The following is a 20,109-nucleotide window of genomic DNA, read 5'->3' on the forward strand; positions in this document are numbered from 1 at the left end:
CGCGCAGCAGGGACGCTGTGGGCACAGCGGGGCCACCAGGCCTCCTCTGACAGATGAGGCTGGAGCTGGGACCTTGCTGTCCGCCTCTCCCCGGGTTCACGTGCTCTTCCTCTCGGCAGAAGGCGCTTCTGACCGTCAGTGCGGAGTGACCAGGAGCCGGCTGCCAGCGCCCCTCTGAGGGCTGCGCCTTCCTGGGGGTCACCCCAGCTGGGGGTCCAGAGTCAGCTCGCAGCTCAGACCCCTAAAGCTCTCGTCCCAGTCTGCAAGCGGGCCTGGCCGGGCCGAGGGTGGCCATTTCCCACGCCCCAGCCCTGTCAGGTGGCAGCGTAGCGCTGTTTGTCAGGCCTGGGAGAATCTTCAGGATCTGTGGATTATCTACATGACACATTTTGAACCAAGGCCGCAGCTTCCCTGGGATGGCCATCGAGTTCACGTGGAGATTCAGCCTCACTCAGGACCCAGTTTGGGCACAAGCTTGGGGCAGGGCGGCCACCGCACTCTCAGGAAGCAGCGTGTGTTCTTTGCGACTTGGAGAAAATGGGCTCCAGAAGGTGAAGTCAACAAACATTCAGGTGACGTCTATAAAAAGTAACGTCCTGTCCATTTCATTCACTGTGCAACTTCATCTTCATTTAAACGTGTCAATGTTCGAGCATAAACGTGGGTTCGAGCTCGTCACTTCACAGCAGTCCCGGCGCCCACAAGGACTTCTTAGGAATCGTAGCCGATCTTAAGTTAAGTGAATTACTTGCCGCTAAATAATTTCAGAATAATAATTTTTAAAGTCCTTTTATGCTGTATAAGAAAAAGTGTATTTAGCGTGAAGTTTGGCTGCATTTTAATTGCTCGTTATGTGGCACCTCTGAAAGTCCTTGGGTCAGGGACCGAGCAGGTTGTGAGCCCGCCCTGCTGAGGGCTGCTTGGGGTGGCCGTCCCCAGGCCCCAGAGCCTGAGCGTGACACAGGTCCCCAGAGTTTGCCCAGCAAGGGCTGCCCGCGGTGCAGGCTTTGGCTTTCACTATTGGGTGCCTCTGAAGGCCCAGGCAATTCCAGCTTGTGAGGCAAAGTTGGGATCTGCTGGGGAAGTGACTCTGGTTCTGCAGGGCTGCTTTTTAGGACCCCTGGGAGCACTGGTGGGTCCTCCCTCCTCTCCTGTCCCTTCTCCCTCCCTCCCCTCCCCCTCCCCACCTCCACCTGCCCTCCCTCCCCTCCCTCACCCCTCCCCCATCCTCTCCCTCCCTCCTCCCTCCCTCCCCTTCCCTCCCTTTCACAAAGGAAGAATTTCTCTTTCCTGGTGGAGAGTGACATTCCACCCCCAGCACTGAGGCCCTTTCCCTCCCTCGGGGCCTGGATTGCATCCTGACACAGCACACTTGGTCTGGAGGTTTCCCAGCCGAGCCTCCGTCAGGACGAGCCTGCCCTGCCGGTGAGGTGGAGAGCAGCTGAGAGCATCTCTCTCCCTGCTCATTTCTGCTGTGCATTAGTCTTGCTATTAAAGAAAAAAATTACACCCACCATTCAAATCATTAATTGAAAGGCCCTTATTATCTCATTAATGGTGTGTGATATCTAAGGTAGATCAACTCGGAGAAGCTCATCTGTTCAGTCCCTGAAGAAATGTAATTACATCTCGGGCCTTATTAAAACGTCTCCCTCACAGCCCCCCCTCGGCTGTCACACGGTCCATCCTGCCACCTTCCACGGACACCCGCACGAAAACACCAGCGTGGAAGCACCACCACACAGGCCTGGGGGTGGGCCTGCCGCCCCGCGTGGCTGCGCTGGTCGGGGTGTAAGGGAAGTGTGCGCGGCTCTTGGGCCAGCTGGTCGGCGGCACTCTGCCTCCCCAGGTGCCAGTGGGCCCCGCACTGCTTCGAAGCCTTCCTGAATGTGGGCAGGTCTGATTCAGGATTTTCCGGTGGCAAAACTTGGAGGGATGGAACCAACCCTAATAGGCTCAGCAGCCACGTACATGGGCTGCTAAGGCGGAGAAGCCTGTGCCGCTTCCTGTAAACCTGGGACAGAAAGAAATCAAACGTCCCCCGGCCGTGTCCTCTTGCCGAACCCGGGATTAGCTGGGATAGCCGCTGGCTCCTGGGCTGCCTTGTGGAAGGAACCCCTGTGCCTCGCAGTGGTTCCGTCCTCTCTCCTGGGTCCTCATTTAACCACGTCCTGGGTTTCCACGAGGCCATCGCGCACCCCCAGGCCCCCAGGGCTCTGTGCCGGGGAGGGGTTGCCGCACGGAGGGGAGCGCGCTCCGTTCATCCTTCAGGACGTGGCCACGTGCCAGCACCGTCCTGATAGGGCCGTCCGGGCTGGAGGTGCTGGCCAGGGGGAGCCGTTTAGGGGCTGCCCGGGTGGCTGGGTGGAGTTGGCAGAGCAGGTCCCGGGCAAGAGCAAACGGTTTTGGGGGCCTCAGATTCCCCCTTTCAGGCTGGAAAACGAGGCACAGAGAAGCACAGGGACCGCAGGGCTCGGATGCCAGCTTCCTGCGGCTCCCAGCCATGGCCACCCCTCCTCAGCCCCATTGTGGCCACGGCCCTGGCCCAGGCCCTTCCGGGGAGGCTCTGGTGGGTGGCGGGAGATGTCTGGGGGATGAAGCTGTGCACACGCCCCCTCGGACCCAGAGACTTGGGGCACAAAGAGCCCAGGTGACTGAGCAGTCCTGGGCTCGGCCCCTGGCCGCCACCCCCTGTGTGACCCCGAGCGGTGGCCACTTCCCCCCGCCCATCCCGGGACCAGGTCCCGAGAGGAACTCAGAGAGCAGCAGGGGGTGGGGACTGTCTAGCACACCTGGGGCCCTGGAGCGGGGACTGCTGCCGTCCAGGCGAGGTGGTGACCGGTGGCACGCTCACCCCCCGCAGGCCTGGCTCACCCATTCCGGCCCCTGGAGGGGGTCCAGCGCAGAGGTAACAAACTCGACCACAAGGTCCTGGGCTCACCAAGTCCTCTCCCCTCATGCCTCATAAATAACAGAGATGAGATGAAACTGATGGAAGTGCTCGAAGAAATCTGCCTTGCGATCCACTTTCAATCCTCAAAGCTCTTGATCTGTACGGAACGTTCATTTTGTTGCCCTTATTAGTTTGAGGATTTTCAGGGCAAACATGATAGGATTTCTTAATTCAATTTCGGGGTGTTTGTTTTTTGATATATAGCACACAGAAGTTGCATTGATCTTGTAATTCCTCATGCAAAGAAACAGTATTTGGTCTTCTCTTATTTAGTGTGTGTGACGCTCAGCTGGGCCGGCGGGGGCGGAGGCTCCAGCTGGACGGGATGCGGGAGCTTTGCAGACACCCGGCCTCCCGCCCTTCTTCGCGCCCCTCGCAGCAGGCAGACGGGACACCTGCTGCCTCTTGTCAGGGAGCTGAGGACCCCGCCATGCACCCCATCTTTCCTTCTCTGCTGGGGCAGGCTTTCCTGGGGCTCTGTCTGCGGGAGCTATGCTGCCCCCGTCCCCAGCCTCACACTCTGCGCCCGAAGCAGGGACCCCACCCTGCTGAGCACCTCCAGCCCCGGCGAACCTCACAGCCGAGACCAGAGTGTGTCCCTGTGTGGGGTTCAGCGTCTTCCTCTGAGGGATGGGGACCTGCACCCGCTCTCAGGATTGTCACGGATGCAGGGGGAGCACAGGTGCTCGTGGAGACTCATCACTAGTGTCAGTGTCACCTAAAGGATTCCTAGTCCCCTGTAATTCTGAGGCCCGCTATCTTAGTCAAGGAGTTGGGAAGGTAGAGCGTCTCAGGGTCCCCCAGGCCCCCCACCCTTACTGAAGGAGAACGCCCAGAGTTACAGCTTGTGAAAGTGACAGTGGAGGTACTGGGCCGCGCCCACTGTGCTCTGTGTGCTTTGTGTGTTCCGGCTAAGGACACACGCCCCACCTTGCATGGCAGTGGGTCAGGCAGTGGACCGCGGGTACCTGAAGCTGGGCGTGACGTGGGTGTTTTCCTGGAGAAGCTATGAGAACCGTGTGTCTGCAGTGACCCCACCGCCCCCCCCGGGGCCCTGCTTGGCACGTTATCCCTTCGGGGGTGAGGGCTCCAGCAGGTGCCTCCCCTTGTCGTCCAGGCCGGCACGTCCTTGGGGGAGCCTCCTCAGGGTGTCAGTGGACAGCTGTGTGCGTCCCAGCTGCCTGTCTGGCAGGAGCCTAGAACCCACATGCGGCCGGCTCTGGAGGCTGGGGCCATCCCCCCTGGTGGCCCAGCCTGGATTTGGGCTCCTTGGCCTGGAAAGACCCTCCTGAGTCCCACACCGAGCCTTTGCCAGAAGTTGACCTCGTGTGTTTCACTGCTGTGTGTCCACACTGAGTCACCCCTGGGCTCCTCAGTGACCGATTAGGAACCAGGCCTCCAAAGGCCACTTCCCCCAGGAGTAACCGCTGGGGGGGTGTCTGGGGCGGAGGTTGCTGATAGGAGCATCTCAGAGGATACAGTTGGCACTGGCGTGGTACCACGTGCGGCCACACGTCCCACACACCCTATCCGGGGTACGCGCCCGGGACCCACGTCGCCCAGGCACTGAGGTGCCCTGGAGGACCCCAGCTCCTTCATCGCTGTCATAGCGGGGTTGTCACCCTTCTTGTTCTCCACAAGGAGCTTTGATACTGTGCTCCCACGGGGTCCCGATAGGGGCCGTGCGGAGGGTGACCCATGGGGACAGGTGTGAAGCCACCTTCCCCAGGGGTCTCAGGGCGACGGGCCAGCCCCTGTCTGTAGACTCCCTCATCTGCTCTCGGCCACTTCCTGTCCGGGGGTCAGTGCTTGCCGTGGGCCTGCACTGGTGCTGCCGTAGCCGACGTGCACGTTTGTACTCAGGCGTTGCTGCGGGGGAGAGGCTTGGCTCTTGGTGCTGGTTTTGTTTTTAATTTAATTTATTTTTATTTTTGGCTGTGTTGGGTCTTCGTTGCTGCGCTCAGGCTTTCTCTAGTTGCGGCACGCAGGGGCTACTCTTCGTTGCTGTGCACGGGTTTCTCATTGCGGTGGCTTTTCTTGTTGCAGAGCACTGGACTCTAGGCCTGCGGGCTCAGTAGTTGCAGCACACAGGCTCAGTAGTTGCGGCTTGCGGGCTCAGTAGTTGTGGCTCGCGGGCTCTAGAGCGCAGGCTCAGTAGCTGTGGCGCACGGGCTTAGTTGCTCCGCAGCATGTGGGATCTTCCCGGACCAGGGATCGAACCCATGTCCCCTGCACTGGCAGGCGGATTCTTAACCACTGCGCCACCAGGGGAGCCCCCGGTGCTGGGTTTATGTTTCCAAATAATCCCGTTGGAATAACCTCATTCCTGCTGGGACGTGCACGCCAGCCTGTGAACCTGTCGCAGAGTCAAACAACATGACGCCTCCTGTGACATGGCCGCCCTTGGTTAGAGTCGCACTCTTAAATACCAGTCTGATTCTGCACGCACTACCCCCTGCATTGTTAGGTGACACCTCTGTCACGCTGGAGACAGAGCAGGAGAAGCGGCCACAGCGCCCCCGGTGAAGCCCAGCGACTCCTAAGGTGATTTCTCCTTGGGAGCAGTGACGTGATTTTGAGCAGAAGTTGAGCTGCATGTATTTAGAAATCAGTGGAAATAATCAGATCGCACAGGCGCTGAGTGTGTGTGTGTGGAACTGTCGCTTCTTTCCTGGTGGCCAGTTGGCTCCACCTGTTTTAAGCTAGGTCTCCCGGGTCACGGGGGGCGGTTCAGGAAGGCGGCTGTTTACCTGGAAGCCTCCCTGGTGTGGCAGCCGGCCAGGCCCTGGGGAGCTGCCCCTGCCCGGCCTGCCCTCCACCTGCAGCCCGGCAGCCGGACATGGTGGCCCTGGGGGTGGTCCTGGACGCTTCAGTGTTGCTGCTCTGGGCCTGGGCTGGTGGCGGGCCACTTGCCACGTGGTTCTTGGTGCTGAGGTGGTGCGTCGGTCCTATGAGAACTCGACTCCCCCCCGCCCCCCCGCCACCACCACCAAAGAAACATGCCTGTCCCGACTGCCTGCCAACAGGCGGCCCTGAGCGGGCACTAGTTCGAGGTGCCTGGGATTCAGACTCCACGCCCGGGGTTAGGGCCTTGATCGGGTCACCTGTCCTCACCGTCCTGCCCTCCCAAGTGAGAGGTCCAGATCCCAGTCCTCCCAGGGGCTGCCCCATGTTCTGTGTGTCTTTTGCAGAGCTCACTGTGCTCTTTACATGTAACATTTTAATCCTTGAAAGAGCTCTGCCAGAGGGTGGGGTTGTCCCTACATCTGGGGTTCAGAGATGGACCACCCAGGGTCACACAGCTGACCAGACCCCAGGGCAATCCAACTCCATACCTGGGCTCCCAGCCACACCCCAACCCGCTTGCCCAATCGCAGGCACCACGATTCTGCGAGAAGAAATGGGGCTGAGACATTTGCAGCAAACACCTCTTTCAAGGTGTAGGTTTTTCCTTTGTTGGCCACGTTTAGTATTGGGGATTGGATTAGTATTGGATTAGTATTAGTATTTAGTATTGGATTATTTTTTTGTGCTGCGTTTTTCTGGGGAGGGAGGGAGGGAGGCAGGAAAGGAAGGGAAGGGATCGACTTGGCTAATATCTTAAAGATTACAGTTTATGTGTCAGATTCCACTAGTTCCCAAGTAGCACTCAACTGGATGAAACATGAATGTGACTGAAATCTCTGCTCTATGGAATGGCTATCTGGCACAGAGTGTGCTCGCGTTTTCATGCATCAGTAATGGCGCTAATGGAACATAAGCCTCCTGTGTGCTGGGCCCTCTGCCAGGCACTGGGAGCACGTATGGAATCTGGTATAGCTGTGGCCCCACAGGCTCAGGCTGAGGTTGGCTGCTCATGGGACTAGCTGGCTTCCAGTGGGAAGGTTAGAGCCACAGCCTACTTTCAGGACCATCCCAGATGTTGTTTTGTTTATTATTTTATCTGTCCATCCTCCTACCTGCCCCTGCATCCACCCACCCATTTATCCACTCACCCACTGATCCATCTATCCATCCATCGATCCATCCGTCGATCCATCCATCCACCCACCCATCCACCCACCCAGCCATCCATCCATCCATCCATCCATCCACCCATCCATCCATCCACCCATGCATACACCCATCCACCCACCCATCTACCCACCCACCCACCCACCCATTGATCCATCCATCCACCCACCCATCCATCCATCCATCTGCCCATCCATCCATCCACCTACCTGCCCATCCATCCATCCATCCATCCATCCATCCATCCATCCATCCACCTGCCCATCCATCTATCCACCCATACATACAGCCATCCACCCACCCATCTACCCACCCATCTACCCATCCATCCATCCATCCATCCATCCACCCACCCATTGATCCATCCACCCGCCCATCCATCCATCCATCCATCTGCCCACCTACCCTCCACTCAACATTTACTTGGACACATGCCCTGCTGCTCTCAGTCGAGTACGGTGAAGTTCCAGAGGCCTGCTGGGCCTGGTCTGTCCGAGCCTTTGCCCTCAAGGAACTGAATCATATGGTAAAATCATATAAAGGCCCTGAGGGTGACCGCGCTGTGGAGACAGCATAAGGAACCACACACCTCCCCAGAATGTGGCTCTGGAAAGAGAACACCCGAACCGAAGCCTTGGCCTCCGGGAGGGCCTCTCCTGGAAATCCTGCCTCTGTCTCCCGGGGAGGGGCCATGCCAGTGGATCAGGACCTGGGAGCCAGCTCTTTCCTCACCCCCAGTCCCAGCTTCAGCCCAGCAGTGTCCCTTCTGTCGCTGAGACCCTTGGCGGGGCAGGTGAGTGTAGGGGGCGGAGGAGAATCTCCTCTTTAATCACCTTTCTGAATTGATGAAGACTGAAGAGACACTTTTGCCTCTAAAAGTCCATAAATCTCAGGTCCAGAGTACTTGACGGTGATCCTTTAAGATTCCTGAAAACAAAAGGAAAGTGTCCTAACGCCAGGCGATTTACAGCCCGGGTCTTACTGGAATCAGGAGGTAAAAGCCCTGCCGTGCAGTTAGTTCATTAGTTTTGAACAGTTTCCAGGAAGAAGCTTGCATTTTGAACCTCACCGTCGGGGCACTTGTCCTGTAGCTCAGTGGACGGTGTCCCCCTGGAGGGATGTTTACGCAGCGCCCAGTGTCTGGGAAGCAGGGGCTTGAATCACAGAGCCGGGCCTGGGGAGCCTGGGGTCCCTTCCCTGCCGCCGTGTCCGCAGGGTCCCCTCGGCCCCGCGTGCTCTCTGCTGTGCGTTCTGGGCCTGCACGCGCAGGAAGGGCCCTGGCTGGAGGAACCTGCCCAGGGCTCAGTCCCTGGGGCCTGGCAGAGACCAGGGAGGAGGCATGGGGGGCCTCGGCATCCAGGAGGCACGGGAGAGCCTCGCGGCTCACTGCCCCGACGCGTCCTCCTCCTTTCACGTGTGTCCTGCTCCACGGGGGGCCCTGGCCTCCCGCCAGAGTCAGCCCTTTAGTCGGAGTGCCCCATCACTCCTGGTCAGGCCAGATGCCCCTGGACGGAGGGTCTCAGGGCATCGTGTACTTGGAGGGATGGGAGGTGCAAACCTTCCGCCAGCACCCAGGGTAAGGGTGTTCTAAAATGTCACTGCCTTTGGCTTCTTTTGTAGAAAAAGAGCCCGAACCACCCAAATCCCCATCCCTCCCCCTCCCCGCAACCTTCCTGAGCCGAGGTCAGAGCCTTGCACCAGGGCTGCCAGAGGCCCTCGGTGGAGCTGCGCATTGTAAGTGAGCTGTAAGGGGACATTTGTGACCCCAGAGTTCCTCTCCCAGAGTTTGTCTACTTATCCCAGAAGGTTCTTTCCCCTTCTCCCGAGGGGAAAAGGCCCTTTCGCCTGCAGCATAAAGGCAAGTGGGGGGTGAAGGGCGGAGTAAGGCAGCTTCTGCTCACCCAGGGCCCACCAGCCCCACCTTCCAGGCACCGCTGGGGGGCTCAGGAGGTGATGGCAGCCGGGAGGGGCCCCCAGGAAGGTGAGCCGCAGGTGCAGGGGAGCCTCGTGCCCACCAGCCAGTGCCCTTCCTCGGGACCTCCTTCTTGGTCCCGTGGACGTAGCCTGACCGGCACATGGGCCCCTACATGCTCAGCTCCTGCAGACTCTGGAGCGCACGGGTCACTGCAGGGGGACGCGTGCAGGTGCCCAGACACGACTTCAGTGGCTGAGATCCTGGGCCTTGGAGTCAGGGGATCAGAGCATTTGGTGCAGCTGAAGCCCTGCTGTGTAGACGGGGGTTGTACGGGAACTGCGGGGGAAGGGGCGCGGACATGGTAGGCGCACACCAGCCGTGGGCCCTGTGCATTTGCCCCGTTCTCCCATCAGCACCACGAGGTCAGCGCTGTCGTCGTCCCATTTACAGCTGGGCCGGGTGAGGCACCCAGCTCACCCTCTAGCGAGGGCAGCGCTGGTGGATGGCACGGGCGGCCTGGCCCCAGAGCCTCCACTCACGCCCCCTGCCAAAGGGCGGCTCGGGCGGGCTGGGGAGGTGTGGTCCCTCTGCCGAGGGCCAGAGTCGTCGCTGACGCCGCCAGATGACGGCTGGGCCCTTCACACAGGCCTGAGCCAGGGAGCCGGGGGACACCTAGCAGGGAGGCCTTCACCTGCCCCAGCTCGCTGTGAATTCACTTGTTCAAAGTTTCAAAAGTCTATAAACGTCTCAGCAAGTTATCGGATTGTTGGCAAACTGATTCTAAAGCTCATAGGAAGGAGGCAGAAGACCCAGATGGCCCAGACAATATTGGCAAAGAGCAAAGATGGAGGCTGACGCTGCCCAGCATCCACATGGACTGTGAGGCTACAGACATCAAGATGTTACGCGACGCACGTTCGTGTGCCCGACGCGCAGTGAGGCCAGACAAACCAAGACGTCGGCGTTTGGAGCGAAGAGAGGTTTATTTCAGGGCCACACAGCGAAAACGGGTGGCTCGTGCTCAAAACAACTCCAAAAACCCAAACTCCCCAAAGGGTTTTCAGCAAAGCGTGTTCAAAGGCCAGGTGAGGGAGGGTGTGGTTGCAGGGTGTGTGGCAAAAGAAGAGACACGTAGACCACTGGAACGTAACAGAGAGCCCGGAAATAGGCCCCGTAAACGTAGTCAGCGGGCCTTTGACGAGGGGGCAAAGGCAACACAACGGAGCAGAGGTGGCCTCTTAGCACGTGGTGCTGGAACAGCAGGCCATCCCCGTGCAGAAAACTGAGTCCAGACACGGACCTGCCACCTTCGCTAGATGAACCCAGCGTGGATCACAGACCCACATTTGAGACGCAGAACTTACGAAGCTGCTGGAAGTCGACCTAGGAGACAACCTGGGTGGCCGTGGACACGGTGATGCCTTTTTAGCTGCAACACCAAAGACGCGATCCTGGTAAGCTGGGCTTACTCAAATGAAATCTTCTGCTCTGTGAAGGACAGTGTCAAGGGCGTGAGAAGACAGAGCACAGAGTGGGGGGGAAGTATTTGCAAAACGTGTCTGGCAAAGGGCTGTTATCCATGTAAAATGCCCCTTTTGTGCCTCCAGGCTCCTCCCAGGAGCCCACCAGGAGGGCCTGAGTGGCTTTGAGTCCACTTGCCACCCTCAGAGGCGATTGTATGCACGCGCGGTGCTCTCACGCCCCCGTGGTCCTGGGCGCTCTCCCCACATCTCACAGGGTGGCCCCAGCACACGCTGGCATGAAAGCGGGCCTTGCGGGCTGAGCCACGCTGCGCATTTTCCCTCCCGGCCTCCCAGGCAGCGGGAAAATCAATGTGAGAACATACTTGAACAGCTCGGGAAATTTAATCAGTTTTACAATGTGTATGACAATGAAAATATCATTTTGCTGGTGAGTCTGTGAAACCAGCTCTGCTCCAAGTCGATACTACCAGAGGTCCGGGTGCAGCCTCTGTGCGTGTGGCTCACTGTCGTGGAACATCCTGGTTCCATGGGACCAGCTGTGGCCCTGCTGGCAGCCTTTCTCCCCGGTGGGCGAAAGTCTCATGTCTCAGCTGTCATCTGGCCTGAGAGCCTTCCTGGGGACTGGGCGAGTTCACCAAGGTGTTGTGCCTGGAGGTGTTGGTGGTCCCCGGTGGCCTTCCTGGAAGACCCCCATCTCCCTGGGGTTGAGGAGGACCCTGAGCTCGTGGGAGCCATAAGGCCACTATGTGGTGGCTTTCCCAGCGGTCTGTCTCTCTGAGCTTAGCCACTTGCAGAAGGAAAGAGCAGTGTCTCCACTGGCCAGCCCCGGGGCTCCTGGGCCCCCTGGCTGTTTCGGGGCAGGCTGAAGAGTGGTCGGGGCCCCGAGCGTCCCCATCAGGCTGGCCCTGAGGCAGCCCACCTCATGGGACCCTGTTGTCCCCTGTCCTGCCGGCCGGTGGCCTTTTCCTGTCTCCTCGGCCATCTGCCAGCTGTGACTGCGTGCCGGCCGCTGGAGGGCGCCCTGCTCCAGAGCCCGGGGCTCTGTTATCTTCCCCTGAGGAGTGCGGGAGTCCCATCTGCAGACCCTGGAGATAAGTGTCTCCTTTAGGGCCTTTCTCGGGAAGGAAGATGCCCCCGCCGTCCCCCAGGGGCCCTGGGCCGGCCCGCAGCACATCTCGGCGCTCAGTTCGGGTGGCCGGGGATGGGCTCTTGGGGTGCACGTGGGACCTGACGGTCGTGGGACGTGCCAGGGGACACCCTTGGAGGAGGAGCTGAATGTTGGTGTCTCTCAAGGGGAGAGCGGCCTGGGTGGGCTTGGAGCCGAACCAGAGCCAAGCCGCAAGGACCCCAGCCTGCGGGTCTGGGCTGTAGGGCCAGCACCAGCGCCAGCTGTTCGGTGGCTTGTGGAGAGCAGGGTCGCTGGGGGACAGTTTTCCTTTTCAAGACGAAGCCGGTGTTGCGGCCGTGCTGGTGATGGATTTGGGGTGGGCTGGGAAACCAGGGGGCCCCGCGGTCATCCACCAAAGGGTGGTGGTGGGCTGGGCTGGGGTGCCAGCGAGGCAGGGCGGGAGGGCCCGGGGAGCCGGGGTGGGCTGGACCCGGGAGGGAGGGCTCGGTCCTGGGAGCAGGGGTCTTACTGCTGTGGCGAGGGCACCGTGTGTGCGGGCTACGTGCCCCCGTCTGTAGAGGGAGGGGGAGGGAGGGGACATGTTTAGTTTGGGAGCCCTTACATGGTCGTGTGATGGCAAGCGGCATACAAGTGCAGAGGGGTGCAGGCAGCCACAGGACATGCAAGGACGGGGTTCAGGGACAGCTGGGGGTGGGGACATGGGTGCGGGTGACCCTGGCTCCAGGGAGGGTGGCCCCCGGCCCTGAGACACCTGGCAGGGGGAGGGTTCACCAAGGAGACTGGCAGGATGGCCGGGGGGATGGGCAGTGAACTGCAGGCAAGGTGGGGCAAGGAGGTTTCAGGAAGGGGGGGTCAATAGGGAGGACCGGCACTGGGGGGACACTGGACATGGGGAGAGGGCCACATGTGGGGAGCCACATGGGCTGGCACTGCCGGGCTGACACCGTCCCTGCCCCAGAGCCCGGCAGGGTAGCCCCTGGGGACGTAGGAGACTGTGGGAGCTGCCGCTAGCCTGTGCAGGCAGCACCCCCAGGGCTGGGGGGCGGGTTCAGACGGCAGCCTGCAGCAGTCCCCCCACCCCCGGCCGCCTCCCTCCCATGACCCCCTCCTCTGATTTCTCGGGGAGGGGGGGGTAACAGCTGGCGCCACCTCCAGGCTCCCGAGCCTTCTGCACGGCGCCTTCCCTCTGCAAGCTTGGAAGGGGCGTCTCTGCTGCATGTAGATAAACACGGGCCTGGGGCCTTACCCCCGTAAGTGGGTGTCCTTCCCGACCGGGCGTTCTCGAGGCGCCTCCATGGACAGCATCTCCATCTCTCCATCGCACCCCGTCTGCGACCAGCCGCCTGGCCCTCCAGCCCACGAAGCGGAGAGGTCCCTGCGGGATGGAGCCGGCTGTAACTGCCGTGCCAGGATTTTAAATATCCTCTGTGTGCTGATCAAACGCCTCTCAGCCGTGTGTATGAAACGCAGAGCTCGCTCGATTGGGGCACTTATGTCAAGCTTGTGTTTTCAGTACCCAAAGGTGTTTTCTCTTTAGAATTCCTTTTTTGGCAAAGAAATATGAAATTAATTGCAAGGAAAGCGCACCTCCCAGGGTCCTCAGAAGATCGCTCTCTGCGGTGTCACCTTCCATATCCAACCTTCTGGAGGGCTGTCACCAGCCAGTGGGTCAGCCTGGCAGCTGGCCGTCCATCCCAGCCGGCTGTCACCGTCCTTCTATTTTTAGCCCTGGTTTGGTCCAGAACTTGACAAGATTTTCAAACTAATAACTGGATTGTCAAAGGAATCAGCTGTCACAGGACCATCTGGGAGGGAGGGGAGAGGGAGGGAGGCAGGAAGCAGCCCCAGGGCGCCCAGCACAGCCCTGATGGCCTCCAGCTGCCCAGCCCCTCCCGGAAGGTGTTAGGACCCGAGCCTCCCCCCCTCCCCGCCCCCTAAGACAGCAGGGGCTCTGTCTTCCTGGACGCCGGGGTCCGAATCTGGTGGGGACGCAGGACTGGACGTGGCGAGTCGGGCGCCCGAGCGAGCATCTGCCTGGGAGGAGCAGCGAGCCGGGCGGACTGACCTTTGCAGGGCCGCCTTCATGTCTGCTGAGCGTCAGGTTGAGTTCTGTATTCTTTGATCTCCTGGCTAAAGGGCATCGAGTGTGATAGGTTAAAAATAAGGGAAATAAGGGTGAACTTTTCATAGGTAATTTTCATACTAGGGCCTCTGGGGCCCTCCTGGGGCTGGGGCTGGTGCAGGGGGGGTGTGCCAGTGGAGCGGGACAGGGCCTTTGGAGCATCATAGCCCTGTTCGCCCCCAACATCCTTCTGCCCACCCAGGGGGCTTCCCGAGGTCTTATCCTCTGGTCAGCTCTCAGCTCTAGGAGGAAGGACCAGGTCTGAGCCTCAGCTGTCTGACCTCCAGCCCAGGGCTGCCGGGTCCCAAGGAGGCATCCCTTTAAGTGTTGGGGGGGGAGCAGGGGGGCACATTTGAGGGGGGCAGTCGCCTCTGAGCATGTGGCCTCTCAGAGAGGCAGGGTCTTGCAGAGGTCAGGTTCAGGGCTCAGGTGGGTAGCCCTGGGGGAAGCAGCCCTCCCGGCGCCAGGCGTGAACTGAGCAGTCAATAAGATTCCTGGGGTCCCAGATTCCTCTTTCCCAGGTGGAGCGTGTGGGAGCCCCGGGATTGGTCGTAGACACGGGGGGGGAGGGGCGGGAGCCCTGGGATGGGTCGTAGACACGGGGGTGGGGGAGCCCCGGGATTGGTTGGAAGGTCAGCGTGTAGCCTGGTGCTTGGCGCAAAGTGAACTCTGGGCCCAGGGCAGCTCGTGGTTGACCACTGACTCGAGGGACGGCCCTGGGATCTTCTCTGAGTGGTGACCCCCGAGGTTCATGTTTGTCCTTGCCTGTAGCATGCCCTTGCCTGTAGCAGCCGTCGCCACGCAGGGGACAGAGCCCGGCCTGTTCCTGCAGACGCCATCGTGTGGCCCAGGGCAGGGTCCCGTCTCCTCACGCCGACGGGAAGGTCCTGGCTGAGGGAGCAGACAGTGGATGGAGGCGTAGAAAGGAGAGAGCCGCGGGCTGGATGGTCATGCGTGACTCCAGGACCATGTGCCAGACGCACGCCAGCTTCCCGACTCATGGTGCCGTGCCCGCCCTGTCCCCCACCCCCGGGGGTGCCCAGGGAGGCCCGGCCAGAGCCCCCGGACCATCAGAATTGCCCGGCAACCGGCTGCTGTCTGCGCTGCCGGCAGTCGCCGCAAACCCGCTTCAGTGTAATTTAATCTCGGCTCCTTTTTTTCTTCTCTTTTACACATGTACTGACCAAGAACAGGTATTTTATGTTGAATGTGGATTCAAGCCCCAGCAGCCCCTGCCCAGGCAGGAACACAAATGACCTGGCCTTGCACGGGCTGCCAGGCACTGGGTTTGGGCCTGGACCGTGACCTTTGACCTTTGGAGGAGACTCGCCTGAGTGGGCAGGGGGGTGGGAGGCTGGCCACGCGGGCCCAGACCAGCATATCCGCCCACAGAGGGCAGGCCTGGGCGCAGGTGCCACGCAGATTCCAGCCGCGGCTGCTCTGTGTGACCACCACTCTCGTCGTCTGAGGTCCTGGTAGCCGGGGCCACGGCCACAACCACGACGAGGGTGGTGACGACCATGGTGGCAGTTCCCGTGTGCCGGGCGTCCTGCTGAGCTTGTGTGCGCTGGGTCCTCATGTCCTCAGCACAGCCCTGGCAGGAGCTGCCCGGCACCTCTGAGGTGGTGACGCCCCAGGGCCCGCCGGGTGTCAGTGGGATGATGGTGACATGGAGATGATGGACCACAGGGCCACTCCTGCACTGAGCGTGGCTGCGTCACTGCCCCTCGGACCCTCCCGGCCTGGAGGTCACTCCTGTCACTGTCCTCGCCCGGCAGACGGAGCCTTGGCTTCCAGAGTTCCCAGCCACCTGCGCTCTGGCGTTGCCCAGCCTCGTGGGGACAGACACACCTGCTGCACAGGCGCTGAGCCACCCAGGCCCTGGGCCAGGCTTCCTGCCTCCCCCGCCTCCGTCTCCTCGCCTGGAAGGCTGAGGATGTGGGAGAAATGCCCGAGGCCCCAGCCTTGCCCACCCCAGCCTGCGTGTCCCCATGGCGTCCCCACGTGGCACCCAGGGCCACCCTTCCGCGGCCGGTTGGGGCTCCGCAGCGGCAGGTTTGCTGGCCGAGCTGCACAAGTTGCCGGAACATGGTGGAGTGAATTAGACCAATTAGCCTGTCACCTGCCCGTGTCAGCACGGGGCTTGCTGTTTTGTCTTCTCAGTTAAGGCGAGAAAATACTCAGAGTTCGCATCTGGGCCTTCAGCCCCATCGTGATTAATTCACTCGTCTCTGCGCGTGGCCAGGCTGTAAACTCCCGGCCTCGGTGTGCTCTCCCACGGGCGCGGAGCCGGCCTTGACCTGGAGCCTTGGGGTGAGTCCTGTGCCTGAGGGTTTGCAGAAGGGAGCGTGGCCGGCACCGTCGTGGCTGCTGCCCCGGAGCAGGGGGCTGTGCTGGGTGTAATCAAAGCAGCACTGTCCGCTGGAGAGGAGCGCCCGCCACGAGCGAGAGCTTCTGGGAGCCTCGCAGAAAGGGGAAAACCAGTGAGATTCATATTTTATTTAACCCAGTACATCTGTAACGTTACCTTCAACCTGTGATCGATATTAAAGTTAAGGAACATTTCGCAAACTTTTGTTCAGACCAAGTATCTGAGGTCTGGAGTGTGATCTACCCACATCTCCCCCGAGACCCCCGTAGCGGCGGGGGACAGACGGGGGCCGCGTCGAGAGCCACCAGCCGGTCTCGCCTGGCCGGACCCCTGCGCAGAGCGGAGCATTGTTTGCCGCCTAATCCTTTGTCTGGCCCCCGAGGGCAGAGCTGGCCATGTGACGGCGCGTGTGCCCTGACGCAGAGGCAGGTGGGGTGAGGGGACCTGTCTGCCTTGCACCCAGAGCTGCTCTTCCTTAATCGACTGTTTGGGGCCGTTTTCATGACACGCAGTGCCTTTTGTACCAGACGCCAGAATTGGACGATCCGGTCCACAGGCAGTCCTTCAAGTCCCCTCAAAAGGGTCCCATGTGGCTCCCCAGTCGGGGTCCTAGCCACGGCCCGTAGGTTGACACGTGTGGTGTCTTTCCTTCCTCAAGATGCCGGCGCTGCCTCCTCTGAGCTGCTGTCCAGGGAGGATTCCATTTTGTCTTAAGCTTGTTTGCCAAAGTCCCTGGCGTTTCCCACAGATAGGAATTTATCGGCACCGATGCCACTACTGCTGCCGTGACGATCAGCCACCGCCGCCAACAGTGACTGAAGACTAGCTGAGTGATAGCGGCCGCAGGTGGCACTGACCCTGTGCTTTTTATATCCTGGCGCAAATTAACAACCAGAGAGGGAGGCGCGCTACCGTCCCCATTTACAGATGAGGAAACCGAGGCACAGAGAGCCAGGAGACCGGCGCGGCTGAGTGGTGCAGGGCTGGATTCGAGCCCCGCGTTCAGCATCCTTTACAAGTGTGCGTACCTTTAGCCGACTGTGCCCTAGTGACTGTTCACAGGTCGGCACCGTGTGCTGTGTGCTTCATGTCGGGGACGTGGGGGCACGTGGACCTGTTGATGTCACAGAGGATACAGATCACCCCATGACGTCAGTGATGACACCAAGGATGTGCTTCCAGGGTTCTGTGGGGTCGTGCTGGGGGTGTGCTGGGCTTGGACCTGCCTCCTCTGTGTCTGGCTGAGTGTGGCCTTACTGCTGGGCTCACAGGAGCCTCACAGGGGCCAACCAGACAGAGAACGTGGGGTCCTGAGAGGGGACCCCTGCCCACCTTCCTGGACGCCGCTGTGTCACCATTTCATCCTTCCTGGGAGGGACGAAAGAGATAGAGATAGTCATACTTTGCAGATGGTAACGTGATTCCTCTCTCTGGAAAAATGAAACTCTTTTGGCAAGAAGTCCCCAAAGCCGGAAACATTATTCACTCTTTAACGTTGGAAGGCTCACCTCTTGGAACCTACCCAGAGGCGAAAGTCAGAGCGGGAAGGACTCTGTGGAAAAGATGTCCCCGGCAATAGCCCAGCTCAGGGCCCCGCCCTTCACCCTGCCGCCCCGCTCCCCCCACTGCCGTCAGCCGCACCACAACGCCTGCAGGGCTACCTGTGGCCGGGGTGGTGTTGGCGGGGCCTCCGCAGGGGACTGCCTGGTAAAAGGGACCACCAGCCACGATCCACATGCTCGCGAGGTGACATCCAGAGTGTCCAGAGGACAGTCAGATTGCTCATCATACCGAGACCCCAGGCAACCTGAGATTCGGGGCCGCTGCCCTCTGCAGGGCCGGGTGCTGCGGGCCTCCAGACTCCGGGGTGACCGTGACCTTGCTGGGGGCTGAGAACAGCAGGCCTCCAGGCTGCGCAGCGGGGACGGCACCATCGCTATGGTCCCTCCTGGCCACCGCGGACAGCACATGCCAGCATGGGAGGGCACGGTGACACAGGCCGATGGAGGGGGTGGGATGCCCCGGGCCGTGGCTTTGTTGCCGTGGTGGCATCTCGTGGACACGGGAAGAAAAGAACCACGGGGATGCGACTTGTCTTTGATTCCTCACAACCTCAGTGTTGTGAGCAGACCTTCCTTTAACTTTTATTCTGCAGGCGTGGTCACAGCGCTGTTTACAGAGAAGTTAAGATTAAAAACGGAATTGCCCTCGCGGGCTGCTGGACCGGGCCCTCCCTGCCACCATCGCAGGGGATGGCGGGTCCCCTGGGGTGTGACCCAGTGACAGCATCGTGACCGATGGCCCTTTTCCCGAATGATGTGGCTAATAGATGTGCCGTGGCTCCCAGGTCGAAGGTGTCGCTGCCTAGCTCGTAAATAAGACAGGCCTTTTTTAAAAAAAATCTGCATTTAAGGGCATGTTCGGCTGTGTCCCCTGCCTCTCGTAAAGGTCACCCGGACAGGTTTTTCCTTCTTTAACATTGCAGGCTGCGGCCCACCAGGCATTTCTATTCTCTCTCCGTCCACTGAACCTGGGGGACTAAATTAGATTCTGAAATTGAGTACGCAGTAGAGTTGCTGAGTTACCGCAATGGGAGGGTATTGCTTCTCACCTTGCAGGTAGCGAGGTCATGATAATATGAAGCGAAGTGGATTAAAAATAAAATCAAAGTTATTTATTTACGACCTGCTCAGAATTGGACTGGCGTCCGTGTAAGCTGCATCTAATGGTGAAAGACAGCAGACTGATGTCGATACGTCCCCAGGGACGTTCTGCCAGTGAAGTTTGCTCCATGAATTCAATTTAAAGGCCCCCAGAAAGTGTCCAAAATGCAAAAGGAAATGAGACCGAGGAAGGGAAAGCAGCAACAGGGAAGCCGCACTGGCAGAGAGTCCTGACGCGTGGCTCTCCACTGGGGAGTGGGGAGAGGGCCGTGCGCTGCGGGGGGGCGTCGTGAGGACAGCAGGCCGGGTACAGGCCTCCGCAACGCCGAGCGCCAGGCACTGGTGGCCCCAGTGGGAGCTGGGATCCTTGTCTCGATGGGGAGAGGTGGTCAGCGGCTGGTCCACCAGCCGGGAGGCAGCACAGCCAGCACCTGAGCCCAGGCCTGGCTTCTGGGTCTGAGCCCCGAGCGCCCCCCGCGGCTGGGCATCCCCGCCCAGATGGCCCTGGGCCCCAGAGTGCCGGGAGGCCGGGGGCGTGCGTGCAGCCCGGCTGTGTCGCGGTGCTGGCGCTGCCCTCCACGTCCCGGCAGGCCTGGGAGCCTCCCGGGGGGCCTCTTCCTGGCTGCAGGGCGTGGGGCCCTCGGGCTCAAGCTGGGAGGGGACACGATTCTCAGGGGCTCGGCGGCCCCCCAGGCTCACCCCGCCGTGACCCTGTGCATTTCCTCAGGGCTCCTCCTGCGGGGCCCCTGCCCGACACAGCTGGCTGCCCCGTCTGACCCAGGCTGTCTCTCTCCCCCCAGGAGCTGCTGCTCTTCCTCCAGAACCTGCCCACAGCCCACTGGGGCGACGAAGACGTCAGTCTGCTGCTGGCCGAGGCCTACCGCCTCAAGTTTGTCTTCGCGGACGCCCCCAATCACTACAAGAAATGAGCCCGGGCCCACCGCCGTGGCCTCCCCGCCCCGGGCAGCACACCCCACTGCCGGCCGGCTGAAGGCCACGGCCAAGGAGAGGCCTTGCTGGAGCGGCTGGCTGGGACGTGGTCCAGGGCCTGGCGAGGGCCAGGCGGCCTCTGTTTTCTGAGATACCAAAGAGAGCCAGGGAGGGTCCCGGCCACGCGGGGCCAGAGAGGGGCCGGGCGTCCCCCTCTCCCGACCCTGGAGCATCCTTGCCAAACGCCCACCTCGTGGAGCCCCCAGCCGGGGCGGCCTGAGAGGCAGACCCTCTCCGAGTGGCCTGCTGTCCGGGTGCCAGAGGCAGAGGGAGGTGGCAGCCATCTCCTTACCTACTTGGAAATGTAAAAATTCTATTCTGTTGAGTGAAAGAGAATAAAACGTAGACAAAGTCACAAGTGAAACGTTGCACTAACCTATGAAATCTCTGCTCTCCCAGGCCTCTGACAGCAGGCGGATTTCTGTAACTTCGTCACTTTAGCTTTGCCGCGTACTTGCTCCCTCGGCT

General features: G+C 60.5%; 1 protein-coding gene across 2 annotated transcripts in view; it reads left to right on the forward strand.

The window, feature by feature from the left end:
• TBC1D22A (TBC1 domain family member 22A) overlaps window positions 1-19,703 on the forward strand; it is a 314,050-nt gene extending 294,347 nt beyond the window's left edge. For both annotated transcript variants that reach the window (XM_089921472.1, XM_089921473.1), the window contains one exon: window positions 19,452-19,703. In XM_089921472.1, coding sequence (XP_089777598.1) covers window positions 19,452-19,580 — 129 coding nt within the window. In that variant the 3' untranslated portion in view covers window positions 19,581-19,703. The remainder of the gene's footprint in view (window positions 1-19,451) is intronic.
• The last annotated feature ends 406 nt before the right edge of the window (window positions 19,704-20,109 follow it).

The sequence above is a fragment of the Delphinapterus leucas genome, chromosome 11, assembly GCF_059928025.1.
Source record: "Delphinapterus leucas isolate spDelLeu-1000000601 "Yukka" chromosome 11, BTC_Dleu_Yukka2, whole genome shotgun sequence".
Lineage (NCBI taxonomy): Eukaryota > Metazoa > Chordata > Mammalia > Artiodactyla > Monodontidae > Delphinapterus > Delphinapterus leucas.